The sequence below is a fragment of the Taeniopygia guttata genome, chromosome Z (genome assembly GCF_048771995.1).
Source record: "Taeniopygia guttata chromosome Z, bTaeGut7.mat, whole genome shotgun sequence".
NCBI lineage: Eukaryota > Metazoa > Chordata > Aves > Passeriformes > Estrildidae > Taeniopygia > Taeniopygia guttata.
The window spans coordinates 22,702,297-22,714,463 of NC_133063.1; the positions used below are offsets into that span (position 1 = coordinate 22,702,297).

The 12,167-nt window shown below is 44.0% G+C and overlaps 1 protein-coding gene across 1 annotated transcript; it reads right to left on the reverse strand.

The window, feature by feature from the left end:
* Positions 1 to 134: 134 nt before the first annotated feature.
* LOC100219485 (uncharacterized) lies at positions 135 to 9,290 on the reverse strand. The gene is made up of 3 exons (XM_072922819.1): positions 9,128 to 9,290; positions 1,658 to 1,805; positions 135 to 837 (listed from the first exon to the last, which is right to left on the reverse strand). The coding sequence occupies exons 1-3, from the start codon at positions 9,288 to 9,290 to the stop codon at positions 150 to 152; spliced, it is 999 nt and encodes a 332-aa protein (XP_072778920.1). The 3' UTR covers positions 135 to 149.
* Between the last annotated feature and the right edge of the window lie 2,877 nt (positions 9,291 to 12,167).

Here is a 12,167-nt window from a genome sequence, read left to right on the forward strand (position 1 = left end):
AGAGTAACAGGAAAGGCCTTGGCTTTGTGCAAGCCCTGCTCAGTAGTAGCAAAAACATCTTTGTATTATCAGCCCTGAGCTCAGCACAGGTCAAAAATACAGCCCCATAACAGCCTCTAGGAACAAAATTAACTCTACCCTAGCCAAAACTAACACAGAGGTGCAAAGTAGAAACTGGAGATGGTCCCTTTGTTGATCCCCACTGGATCCTGTCGGTTCCCAGCAGCAGGGAAAGGGCAGGGGGCAGCTGGCAGTGCCCATGCTGCACCAGTGCCTCGCAGGAACTGGTCTGCAGGGAAAAAAGAGCAGAACAGGAACAGCCAAACGTGAGCAAAGCTCAGCGAACCTTTATTACTAAAATTCACAGATTTCACCCCAACCAGAGGACTCTGCTGCTGCCCTACAGCACCAGCCAGGCACGGGAATGCTGCGTGGGGGGAATCACCGCTGCGGATGATTTTCAGGTTCGGGGGCAGCTCTGCAGCTGCGAGTTCATCGATCTCGGTGCTGTCCTTTACGGGGGTGCGGTAGAAGCCCAGCACGTCCCCGGCGCAGCGCACGCGGTGCAGCTGCGAGTTGGGGACAGCATGTCCCAGCTCTGCTGCCAGCCGGGCCAGCAGGCGATACTTCAGCCTGTTCTCCTGCAGGGGAGCCTGCTGCCAGTCCTCGGGAACAGAGGGCCCGAAGACCTCCCTGACGTGGCACTCCAGGCAGCTCTGCAGGTCCTCGGGACGGATGTAGCTCCGGCAGCGTGGCAGGGGGTGGATCAGGCTGGGCTCGCTGCTCTCTGCCTTCTCAGGAACTGCTCGGTCTGCTTCCACTTCTCCCTCCTCCTTCCTGTTGGCACCAGAACACATGTTCAGCCTCTGGGCTACACAAGACAGAGTCAGAGCATTTTTGTACTTGTGATGTTTTAAACCACTCCATCCAGACACTCCACATATCCCATGGACTCATCAGGTCTGTTAGCTAGAAGAGCACAGGCTTTCCCCAAGTGCTGCTCCCCACACAGGCTGCCTCTGCAGAGCAATCACACCCCCACCTTATTTCACTGCTCTGAATGAAAGCAGGATTTTAACAAGATTAGTTACTTGTTTTCTGTTACCGCTCCATTTCCTAATTTGCTATGAATAAAAAGCACTTCAGAAATTAACCACTATTACAGAAGAAAATCAGTGCCCATATGTAAAAAAAAAAATCATTACTAGTTTTTAGGAAAAAAAATTATCTTCTCGTATGCCCCAATCTAGCCAACACCCATGCGTGGTTTCACGCAAACTGTTACAGAGGAACTGCTTTTCATTCCCGCGAAATCCCTTTCTTCCCACTTCTAACAAAAGCAGTAACAGCTCTAAAGGCTCCAACCCTTCACCGCTGCGGCCCCGCCAGCAGTGCACCTCGGTGGGCGCTGGCTGCCCAGAGAACCTGAGGAGCCTCCTTCCCTAAGAACACTCCAAAGCCGCCTGGACAAACCCTGAGGGATTTGCTCAGGGGGTGCCAGGCTAAATGACCTCCAGAGGGCCACGGCCCGGTGAAGGCCCAGCATGAGGAGAAGGCCAGAAGCCACCCCCACCCTGGGGTGGCCGCCCCAGAACGCCGTGAGCCCCGCGGGGCCGAGCTCCGGCCTCCGCCGCGCCGCCACCCGCAGCGCCCGCACCGCCACCACGCTGGGGGCGCGCCGGGCGCCCGCCGCGGCCACCGCCGGTGACGTATTGCTGCCGCGCCCCGCAAAGCCTCCTGGGAAATGTAGTCTATCCCATCAAGCCCGCCCCCTTTTGATGTTTGGTCTTTGTGTGCTTTCAGGCCTAAGCGACAGGAAGGGAGATATACTCAAGCAGGCATCAAGCTGTAAGTGTTGTCCAGGTGTTGCAAACTGGCAGGACACAGAATATGCTGAATTTTAAGGGACCTGTCAGGACCATCGAGTCCCACTCCCGGCCCTGCACAGCACCATTCCCAAAAGTCACACCACGTGTGACTTTTGCCCGAGGGTATCGTCCAAATGCGTCTTGAGCTCTGCTAGGCTGGTGCCATTTCAATGACTTCCTAAGTGTTACACTGCTTTTCCTCACTGGAAAATCCATCATGGAAACATATTTCCCACATAGTATATGGAAAGGCAAAATGTGATGCTACAGCGTCGGGTTTAATGAAGGAGCAAGTTCTAATGTCCTGTACCACAGTGTACATGTGAAAATCATGTTGTCAGACCAAACATGGACACACTGAGGTGCACAGCTGCAAGCCAAATTTTCTCCCCAAAATCCCACATACCCACCCACATTGCAATGACATGCAAACTTCTTTGTTGTGATGACTGAAAGATAGGCTGGAAGTAAAAGCACATAGACTGGTGTCTACAGAGCAGGTATTTGTTTATTGCAGCGCTTTACAGTGTTTGCTTTACATTCCATTTTTCCCATCCTAGCAGAAAGACAAACACCATAGTGTATTAAAGTTTCTCCACCAACACAGAAGCATCTAATATTGATTAAAAATATTTTTCATTAAATGTCTTATCTAAGACTCTCTTGAGACCAAGAAGGTGCCATAATGGTGATCTTCTTCAAAGTCAGAGTTCGAGTCCTGTTCTTCCTGGTTTGGCTAGAAACTGACATAGGAGGGAAATTCTTAGAAGTGTTTTCTTCTCAGTCTCATCTGTGATATGGTCTCACAGGTTATTAGAGAAAATCTGTGGTAGTCTTGAAAAAAAGCAGTGTCAGACATTTAGATACACTTTAAATAATCCCCTGCAGCCCACCTTGCATTCTTGACTCTTCAGAAGTACATAAATGTATTTCCAGATGGATAATTGCTGGTGTGTGCCTTTCCAGGCCTTCTAGCCCTTCGATCCAGCACTCCACGCACAGGATTACAGGTCCTTACAAATATTTTGAGGCCACAGAGATAAAAAGGTGAATGGATATGATGCCTACCTTTTTCACTTAATTTAGGAATGGGAACCTTTTCAGGTCAGAAAATTGAAGGAAGAATCGTAGTAGATAATGTCACTGTGTGGTGTTAGTATGCCTACCCATCACCCTGACCATACTGTGCAGAAATAACAGTGATATTAAAATTACTCTGGAAAAGACTACATACTTCCATCACACGTAATCATATTTTGAGGGTACTTGTGCCTCTGAAAAATATCTTATAGTGGTTTTGTGTGTCCTTAAATAATAAAAGGAATAAACTTGCATCATGAGGGGAATGCAGTGCACTTATTACATTTGACCAAACAACTAACCTAACATTTTGTTTTTAAAAACGAAAAAAGGTAAACACTTGGCTTCTATAAAGGGAGGATTTAATTGTTTTTTACCTGTGCAACTGAGCAGTCCCCCAAAAAATCACAATTAGGTGTTGCATGATAATATTTGCATGGAATTTGCAAAATACAAACCACAGCAGATGTCTGAACTGGACAAGCTTGCTGAAAGGACTATTTGTGGGTGTGGTTTCTGTCCAGGAACACTGAACACCAAGGCAGAAATTCGAAGAGCAAATAGGCACAGCTGCGCAGAGGCTTACAAACAGAACAGTAAAATATAACTCTTCATCAGCATTTAACAATCACTGTTGTTCCTTGCTTCCTAGCCACCAACATGGCATTCCTAGCTTGCCATGAAGAACAAAGTCATGGAAAGGGACACTAATGTTGCTGACCCTCAGCCTGTAGTTACATGGATAAACTGGCTGATGGGGTGGATTCTCCCAAAGCTGTCAGGACAGATAATCAGTGGAAGTGAAGTTACTCCAGAATGGAGACATGCAGTGAAGAAGAACAGGCCATAGATTATCTAATTCTCTGTGCATTTTTGGCAGATTTGTGTTTTACTGAAGATTATTCAGAGCCACATGTTGGGCCCTACCACCTGCTGAATTTGGATACGATGTCTGTAAATCTGGTGTGAAAATACAGAAAATGAAACTCTGACTTCAGGAGAGAAACTGCCAATGCCTTTGTAACTACAACTGTCTCTCACAGCTGAAAAAAATACCTTTTTTATTGTGTGAAATATGCATCCTCTCTATACAAAAGTAAGCCAAGGTTAAATTCCACCACTCAGAGCTTGATTTTACCTCAGGTCCCTGTTCAAATGCCTTGATTTTGATTGGAGAAGGGCCTGAGAAACCTGGTCTAATAAGACCTGCTTTGAGTGGGATTGGATCAAAATTATAACATTTGTGCCAATGCATGAACATGGGAGTATCTTTCTTTGTCAAATATGGTAAGGAAAGGTGGATCTGCCAATCAGGAAAACAAAGAGTAGGACACAGAAAGAAGAGACTAATAATAGTCTTTATAGAAAGGTTCTTTATTTTGTAGAAAGTTTGCTTGTAAATAGCTTCATTAAAAAAAAAAAAAAAAAATCAGACGGTATCCAGACAAATTGCTGCTGAAATACCCCATCTGGTGACTCACAGCTCCTCAGCACAGGAAGGAAGGCTTTTGTCTCTTCAAATGCAGTGTCTTCTCAGTAAGACATTGATGCCTACTGAAGTTAGAAAATCCTCATGGGTTTCTAACCTAGTAGAGACCTCTCAGTTTATGCCCTGTGTTCTGCCTGCACCATGCTTATGTTGGACATGCTTTGGAAACAAATGTAGTTTGTATTTGAGTTAATAACTCTGAAACATAAACTTTAAGGAATTTAGAGATTTTAGAAGAGCTAAGATTTTAGTTAGAGATAAGCTTTACTAGAGTTAATTAAAATAATTGAGTAGGCCTTGGTGAAGTTAAGAGTTAGTAGTTAACTAATAATTGTTAACTTGTCAACACAATGTTTAGTTAGCTGGGTTTATAATGAAGAATATAGAATCTGACAAATAGCTTTTAGGAACATAAGACAATTGTGGGCTTCCTCTGTTCTGAAACCAACTGAAGACAATGGCAGTTCTACCAAGAGTTCATTTGTCATATTTGCATTGCACAGAACGAGGAAGACTTCATTTACTTCCTCATTTTGGGACCCCTCCCCATGAAAGGGACCACTGACCTGTTTCAAGGAACAAAATCTTAATAGCTTTTGAAATTATTAGCATGCAAAGTGAGGAATGGGATGTACCAAAATTATGAATATGTATTTGTATTTTGGGTATCCAATAATTGTATGGATAAAAAGACTCTGTAATCACTTGGAAGCCGCGGTGTGTATTTGGGAGCTATCCCACACGCTGCCCGGCATCGAATAAACATATGCTTTCTAACTTTAAACTGTTAGAGCGTTTTTGTCTGTCACAGTTGGATATTGGTACTAGATCAATATCCATATTTCTTTAATAATTCAACTCCCCCTGAACTGTCTTGGACAATAAAGCCTTGGGTCCTGCTGATGCCCATCAAGAAAGACTCCTCTTGTGCAAGCAGCAGCTGCTGCATTGAAGTCTCCAAACTATTGGTAATGAACCAACACCCAAGCAAATCCATACTGTTTGTTTCAAAAATAGTCACTAAATTCGTTTTAAAGTGAAAGAAACCAAGTTCTTAAGGCCACATTTCAGTGACCTAATACCATGCTTTGAAATTCTGTAGTCTGAGATGGAGCAACTCAGCTCCACTCCCCTTAGAGAAGAGAGAGGGGAAAGGCTTTTGGGTGTTTGAAGACTGCATTTGTAGCCTGAACTGCAGAACAAAATCCACCAGGAATTAAGAATTCATGGTAGCCTCCTGTTCTCTGTTCTGAGGGTGATGTGCACATCTCTGACTTCTAAATTTCTAGTTTAGAAGTCAGATTAATTAATTTCTCTAATTTCTACTAAAACATAGAGCACAGAAAAGAGAAACAAGACTCAATCTGCTTTTGGAAGATTGGAAGGCAGCAGCAGGAGCCCTTTCCTGGGATGCCCCATTGACAGGGTGGGCACTGTGCAAGTACCTGAGTAACTCAGAACAGCTCCCTGCAGGCTCAGCAAAGCAGCACCTTTGTTGTGAAGGTGAGTTGAGCACTCTAGGAAATTGTTCCAGAAGGACATAAAGAATTTATTAACCTGCTTCTTGCACAAAGCAGTTTGTGCTCACCTGGTTTATCTGAAACTCTCACACTGGCAAGTTCAAGCCCTTTCCTCTTTTTCTTTCTTTTCTTTCCTTTCTTTCTTTCTTTCTTTCTTTCTTTCTTTCTTTCTTTCTTTCTTTCTTTCTTTCTTTCTTTCTTTCTTTCTTTCTTTCTTTCTTTCTTTCTTTCTTTCTTTCTTTCTTTCTTTCTTTCTTTCTTTCTTTCTTTCTTTCTTTCTTTCTTTCTTTCTTTCTTTCTTTCTTTCTTTCTTTCTTTCTTTCTTTCTTTCTTTCTCTTTCTTTCTTTCTTTCTTTCTCTCTTTCTCTCTTTCTCTCTTTCTCTCTTTCTCTCTTTCTCTCTTTCTCTCTTTCTCTCTTTCTCTCTTTCTCTCTTTCTTTCTTTCTCTTCCTTTTTTCTCTTTCTCTCTTTCTTTCTCCATTTCTTTCTCCCTTTCTCCCTTTCTCCCTTTCTCCCTTTCTCCCTCCCTCCCTTCCTGGAATCCTTCCTTCCTTCTCTCTTTCTCTCTCTCTTTTTCTCTTTCTTTCTCTCTATTCTCTCTTTCTTTCTCTCTCTCTCTGTCGCTTTCTCACTTTCTTTCTCTTGCTTGCTTTCTTGCTTTCCCCCTTTCTTTTTTCCATTGCTTGTCCAATTTCTTGCTGTGAGATTTTCTTTGCAAGAATGAGTATGAATGAAAAGAACAGAACATTGTCCTGGATTTGTACAGTAGAAAGATATAAAAGAGAGAAGAGCAAGTCCACTGCACTGAAGCATTCACAGCTGAAGATACGGGAACCAGTTGTATGTGCAGGCACTGGTAGAATAAATACACAGTGACACTCAAATCCTGACACCCAAACCCCACTGCAGGGAAGCCAGAGGAGAGATTTGCCCACCTGCCAGTATGTGACTACCCTGGTATCTCCAGGGCTTTCAGTGACTGGGAACAAAATGTGGTTTTGCCTGTGCCATTTTCCTGGTGTCCTCTGCCTAGAGGCCTAAGGGCCTCGCCTTTTGAATGGCATGGAACCCACAAGCAGTTTTTACTCACTCTAATTTCCAAAGATGTTCTGAAGGTATCCAGCTGATTACTGGAGATCAAAGCACTCTTGTGATAAACCTGCTCTGTGCATCTGTGTTGTGTAACTGATAACCACCATGCTGACAGGAGGAGGGTTGCTATTTGCTTTGGTTTCATCTCTCAAGAACTTTAGGTATTTCTCACCTACAGACTTATTAAGAGCTTAAGGCATAAATCACTTAGGAGAGAACTGGGAGAAGAAAATTCAAAGCAGAACCCATTCTTTACCAAAAAGAAAAAACCAAGCAACTCCCGCTGATTAAACTCAACACAAAATATTTTCGTGGTTCATTCCAAAGCAAGGAATGTGGTTTTTAAAATAATTCAAACAAATGCTACCTGGAAATGAATTTGATTCAAAGCTAACTAAAGCCAAAGTGGGCTTTTCATCAGACATACCCAATTTTTGCCTGGTATCATTCAGTTTGAGGTCTCTTGTCATCTGCAAGGTTTTATCTAACTCTGCCCACAGCCCTGGTGCAAAGTACCTATCCCAGCTGGCTAACAACTAGGAGACATGGTCACAGTCAGAGTGGCCCCTTGATGTTCTGTGCTATTGTTGCTTATTCATGTGAACAGATGACTTTGTTTCCCACAGGCATTTTGCTTTCTGCCAGGAGTGGTGAATGAACCACTCCAGCTGAGCTGTGAATTACAGCTCCAGAATGAGCAAGGATCCTGCACAACAACAGCACCTGATCTAATTTTTCCTTTGCCTCTGTGCTGAGAGAAAAGCAAGGTAAATTCATGTTGAATGTCTAAGTTCACTCAGTGGCTGACAAGACCTCCTTTAATGGATCCAGTACAAGTGATGAACTCAACCAACACAGCAATTGTTGTGGACAATGCGTGTCATGTATCAATGAAAATGTGCATTTGTGACTGTCCTAGGGTGATGTTATGGTGTTTGCATCCCAGATCGTGTGTTCTGTTTATGTTTGATATTATGTCCTGTGCTTTCAGAACTGACTCTGAAAGTGAAGGTTTGTTTTGTCTTGTTATCAGTCGGTTCACCTCCCCCCATGGTCTGTTGTCTAGAAGAGGCTAGTGCTGGCTGGCTTGCTTTGCTTTGCTTGCTGGCTTTTGCTGGCTTGCTTTGCTTTGCTTGCTCTTGCTCCTGCTTTTGCTTTCGCCTTTGCTTTTGCTTGGTAGTTTAGCTAAGCAGTCCAATTTTTTCCCTGGACTGCTTTTTTTTTTTTTTTCCTTTCCCTTTCCTGAATATCATCCCAACCTGCTCCAGACTGGGACCTGGGAAACACTGAGGAACACCGAGAGTCTGCGCTTTGAGATTTGCAGTGCTGAAGAGCAATCCCCAGTGCCCAGACCCGGGCGAGAGACTCTCTGGATTTGTGATCTCTTCAGAGTGGTGAAAGAGTTTTGTTATCATCTGGTGTTGCTCTTTTTTTTTTTTTTTTTTTTTTTGAGCTGGGGAGTGTTTTGTTTGTTAAATAAACAGATTCTTTTCCACTTCTCTCTGAGAAAATTCTTCCCGAACCAGGTGGGTGGGGAGGGGCTGTGTTTGTTTTTTTTCTGGGGGCTCCTTCCAGAGGGTTTTCTCCCAAATTTGCCCTAAACTAGGACATCAGTTTAAGGGGTATTGTTTTAAAAAACAGCTGTTCAAAGGCAAAAGTTCTCATTATCTATCTCTAAAATAATCTTAATCCCTGGGAAGAGAAATCTTCTTCTTCTCTGGGAAGCACCAGACTACTCTTCTCTCTTTCTCTGTTCAGCCTTCTCATGGGATCACAGCTATTTCAACATCTGCTTATCTTAGCATGGAGGCCTTTGCTTGATATCAATTTGAACAATTTAATCTCCCCATAGTTTCATGCGTTATAAGGAAAAAAGAGTCTTTTTTTCCATAGCTTACAAGAGGATTTCAGCTCCAAAAACAAGGCATCTCCTCACCTCTCCCATCTGGGACTTAACTCCTTCCTCGCTGACCTTGATGTCTTCCTGCTCTTCCTTTACATGCTTGCATCTTGTTCTTTTCTCTCACTCGAGGTAGGATTGAAGCACTGAAAGGGTTAACATCACGCCTAAGGCCCACCTGACTCGAGCTGCTGAGTCAGGATTGGCCTCATGGTTGGTCTTTGGTTATTTGTACGGGCTGCAGGGGTCTCTGGTCTCAGCCGTGCAGGGGGAAGAGGATCTGACGGCAAGGTCTTCACATCCATGGAGCCGGGATCTGATGGCAAGGTCTTCACATCCATGGCTAGGATCTGATGGCAAGGTCTTCACATCCATGGAGCCGGGATCTGATGGCAAGATTTTCACATCCATGGAGCCGGGATCTGATGGCATGATCTTCACATCCATGGAGCCCTGCTCCAGCCAGGGCTTTGCAGCCTCCCCTGCCTTCCTGCCCAGCAGCTCCTGGGGCCTGGCCCTGCCAGACTGGAGTTGATGAGGAGACTGACGGGCGGCCCAGGGAGGGGGAAAGGGGCTTGGTCCTCGGCAGGACTGCCCGGCTCGGCCTGGCCGAGAGGGGGGCTGGGGCTCTCCACCTCCTCACCAGTCGGAAGAGAAAGAGACAATTCTTGGGTCTTTTCATCTTTAATGTGTACGTTTCACAGAGGTGTGTCCAGCTTTTCAGTGGTTCAACAGACTGTCAGTTACAAAAAAGCTTTGCATCACTAACCTGAATTTCCTCCCATTCCAAACCAGGACACCCATCCAAGTCCACTGCCTTCAGAATCCCATATTCAGAAACCATTTGTTAACTGATTATTATGAATAATTTATGTAGTTATTAGCTTTCACTATTGGCTTTAGTAAATTATTTTGATACAGTACAGTTAGAAACAGGACCACACTCCCGGTACTGAAGTGATTTCAGCATTTATTAAAATAAAAAGGCCTAAAGCAAGGGGGCCCACCGGCCAAGCAGGAGCGTTCCCAGGTGGAGCAGCACGAATTCAGTGGGTCAGATGCCCCTTTTTATCCTGTTTTCTGTCCCTTTGGATTGGTTTATTTTTGGATCCTTCATTTGCATGAAAGTTTAATGTGGTTCACTGGCCCATTCCTGTGGAATCATTGTCAGTGTAGGAAAACCTGGTTGTAAAGCTCCCATTATTGCCATTACAGCATTTATGTGCTGTAAATCATGTAAAAGTCTCCATTTTCCTGATTTCTTTTTTATTACAAAAATAGGGGTATTCCAGGGGCTGAATGATTCTTCAATATGATCCACTTTCAATTGTTCTGTGACTAATTCTTGCAGGGCAGTAAGCATTTCGGTAGTAAGGGGCCACTGATCAACCCAGACAGGTTTATCTGTTAACCATGTCAAGGCTACAACTGGACATTCACCACCCTGCATCACAGTGGCTCCTATTAAAAATCCATAGTAATTCTGACACCCCATTGAGACAAACAATCTCATCCCTACAGACTTTGAGGAGTATCGGCAACAGAGGGTCTGATGTTAGCTTGTTGGCCATCGGGATGTTTCACATTAATTACAACGGCTGACAAGCCACCTGTTGTAGAACTACCCAACCCTGTAAGTCCAAAACTTGCATGAGTGAGAGGCCACGACTGAGGCCAACGCAGTCACGAGAGTATTGTAACATCTGCTCCAGTGTCAATCAAACCTGTTACCGGTATGGTCCCTGGATGATATCCACTGGCTGTGAGGATGCATGTCTTTTCTGGATGGTTCTCCGTTACTTTCTCAGTCCAGAACACTTGAGGTACTTACTGTACTGGGAACAAAACTCACAAAGGCTACAAGCTGAGCGATGCAAGTTCCTTTCTGAATAGTAATAGGGCAGTCATCGATATCATAGCATGACTGTCCTAAATAATCAACATCAATAAGTCCTAAATGCACATGAATACCTTTAAGCGTAGTACTTGATCTCCCTATCAGAAATGCACTCAATCCGCGTCGTATTGGGCCATAGGTGTCATGGGGCTTTTTGCATATTTCTTTTGCCAAAATAGTTATTACTGTGTCAGCGGTGGGTACATCAATCCCCGCGGACCCACTTGTTGCTCCTGAGTACTGTTCACAAATGGGTAGCTTTGCAGTACTGGGAAGGCCCATAATTGCTGTTTATGGTTGTCAGGTTATTTGTGTCCCCACACACCCCTTTGTGTTCTTCTTCCCATTTCCCTGCAACAGCTGACCATTTGCATGATACTTACTCTTGCACAATGCCCAAATTTAGCACAATGATTGCACATAACATTGCTGCTTGCATTTGACTTAGATGTTATTTTCTGGGTATTACACTGTGCCTTTACATGCCGTTGCTGTCCACAATTACAGCATTTCGATGGTGGTCTTAGAACTGCAGCAAGAGCTGCCATTTTATGCTCTACTGAACCAACTTTTGAGCAAGCAGTAACCATTTCAGGCAATGTGGGCTTCCCAGGTATGGTGTCAATAATCTTTCTGCAGTCTGGGTTTGCATTTTCTTTCACCAATTGTATATACAATCTATGTCACAAAGGTTCATTATCTACCTGTTTTTCAATAGCTGCAGCAAGCTTTTCCACAAACTGCAAAAATGGTTCTCTCATCCCTTGTTGTATAGTAACATATCTCTGCTTTGGAGCTGTCATTTCCATTGTTTTAATTAAAACACTCATGCCTATTTGCTGAGCTTGTGTCAAAAGTGAAGGATCCCACCTTGCCTGTAAATCTGGGTTAGCAAAAGGCCCAGTGCCCAATAAGGCATCAACACCCACAGTGTGACGAGAGTCCTGTTGAAGCAGCTGCATGTTTGTTAAAGCTGTGCACTTCGCCACTCACCTCCAAGTTTCTTGAAACACACCATTTTGTACTGGTTGGAATAAAATTGTAGCAAGATGCATGATGTCATAAGGTGCAAGCATACTGCATTAATTACATGTATTAACTGCATTACCTCTGAGGAATTAATACCAAACTGAGCCACTTTCAATTGGAGATCTTGCAAAGATCTTCCAAGCAAAGATGTGATGACTATCATTCTGCCCTGTTCCAGGAACTGCTTTAAAAACTGGAAAAGCCATAGGATTATCACAGGCAACATTTGCGTTAACACTCTGCTCCTGAGGTACTTTTGGGGCACCTAATCTTTCTATTAGGTCCCCATTTT

Coding starts and splice junctions, on each gene's coding strand:
- LOC100219485 (XM_072922819.1), bottom strand. CDS start 9,290: ATGGATGTGAAGACCTTGCCATCAGATCCCGGCTCCATGGATGTGAAG. Junction 1,806..9,127: donor GACTCAGCAGCTCGAGTCAG/GTGGGCCTTAGG, acceptor CCTGTCGCTTAG/GCCTGAAAGCACACAAAGAC. Junction 838..1,657: donor GCGCCCCCAGCGTGGTGGCG/GTGCGGGCGCTG, acceptor TGGTGCCAACAG/GAAGGAGGAGGGAGAAGTGG.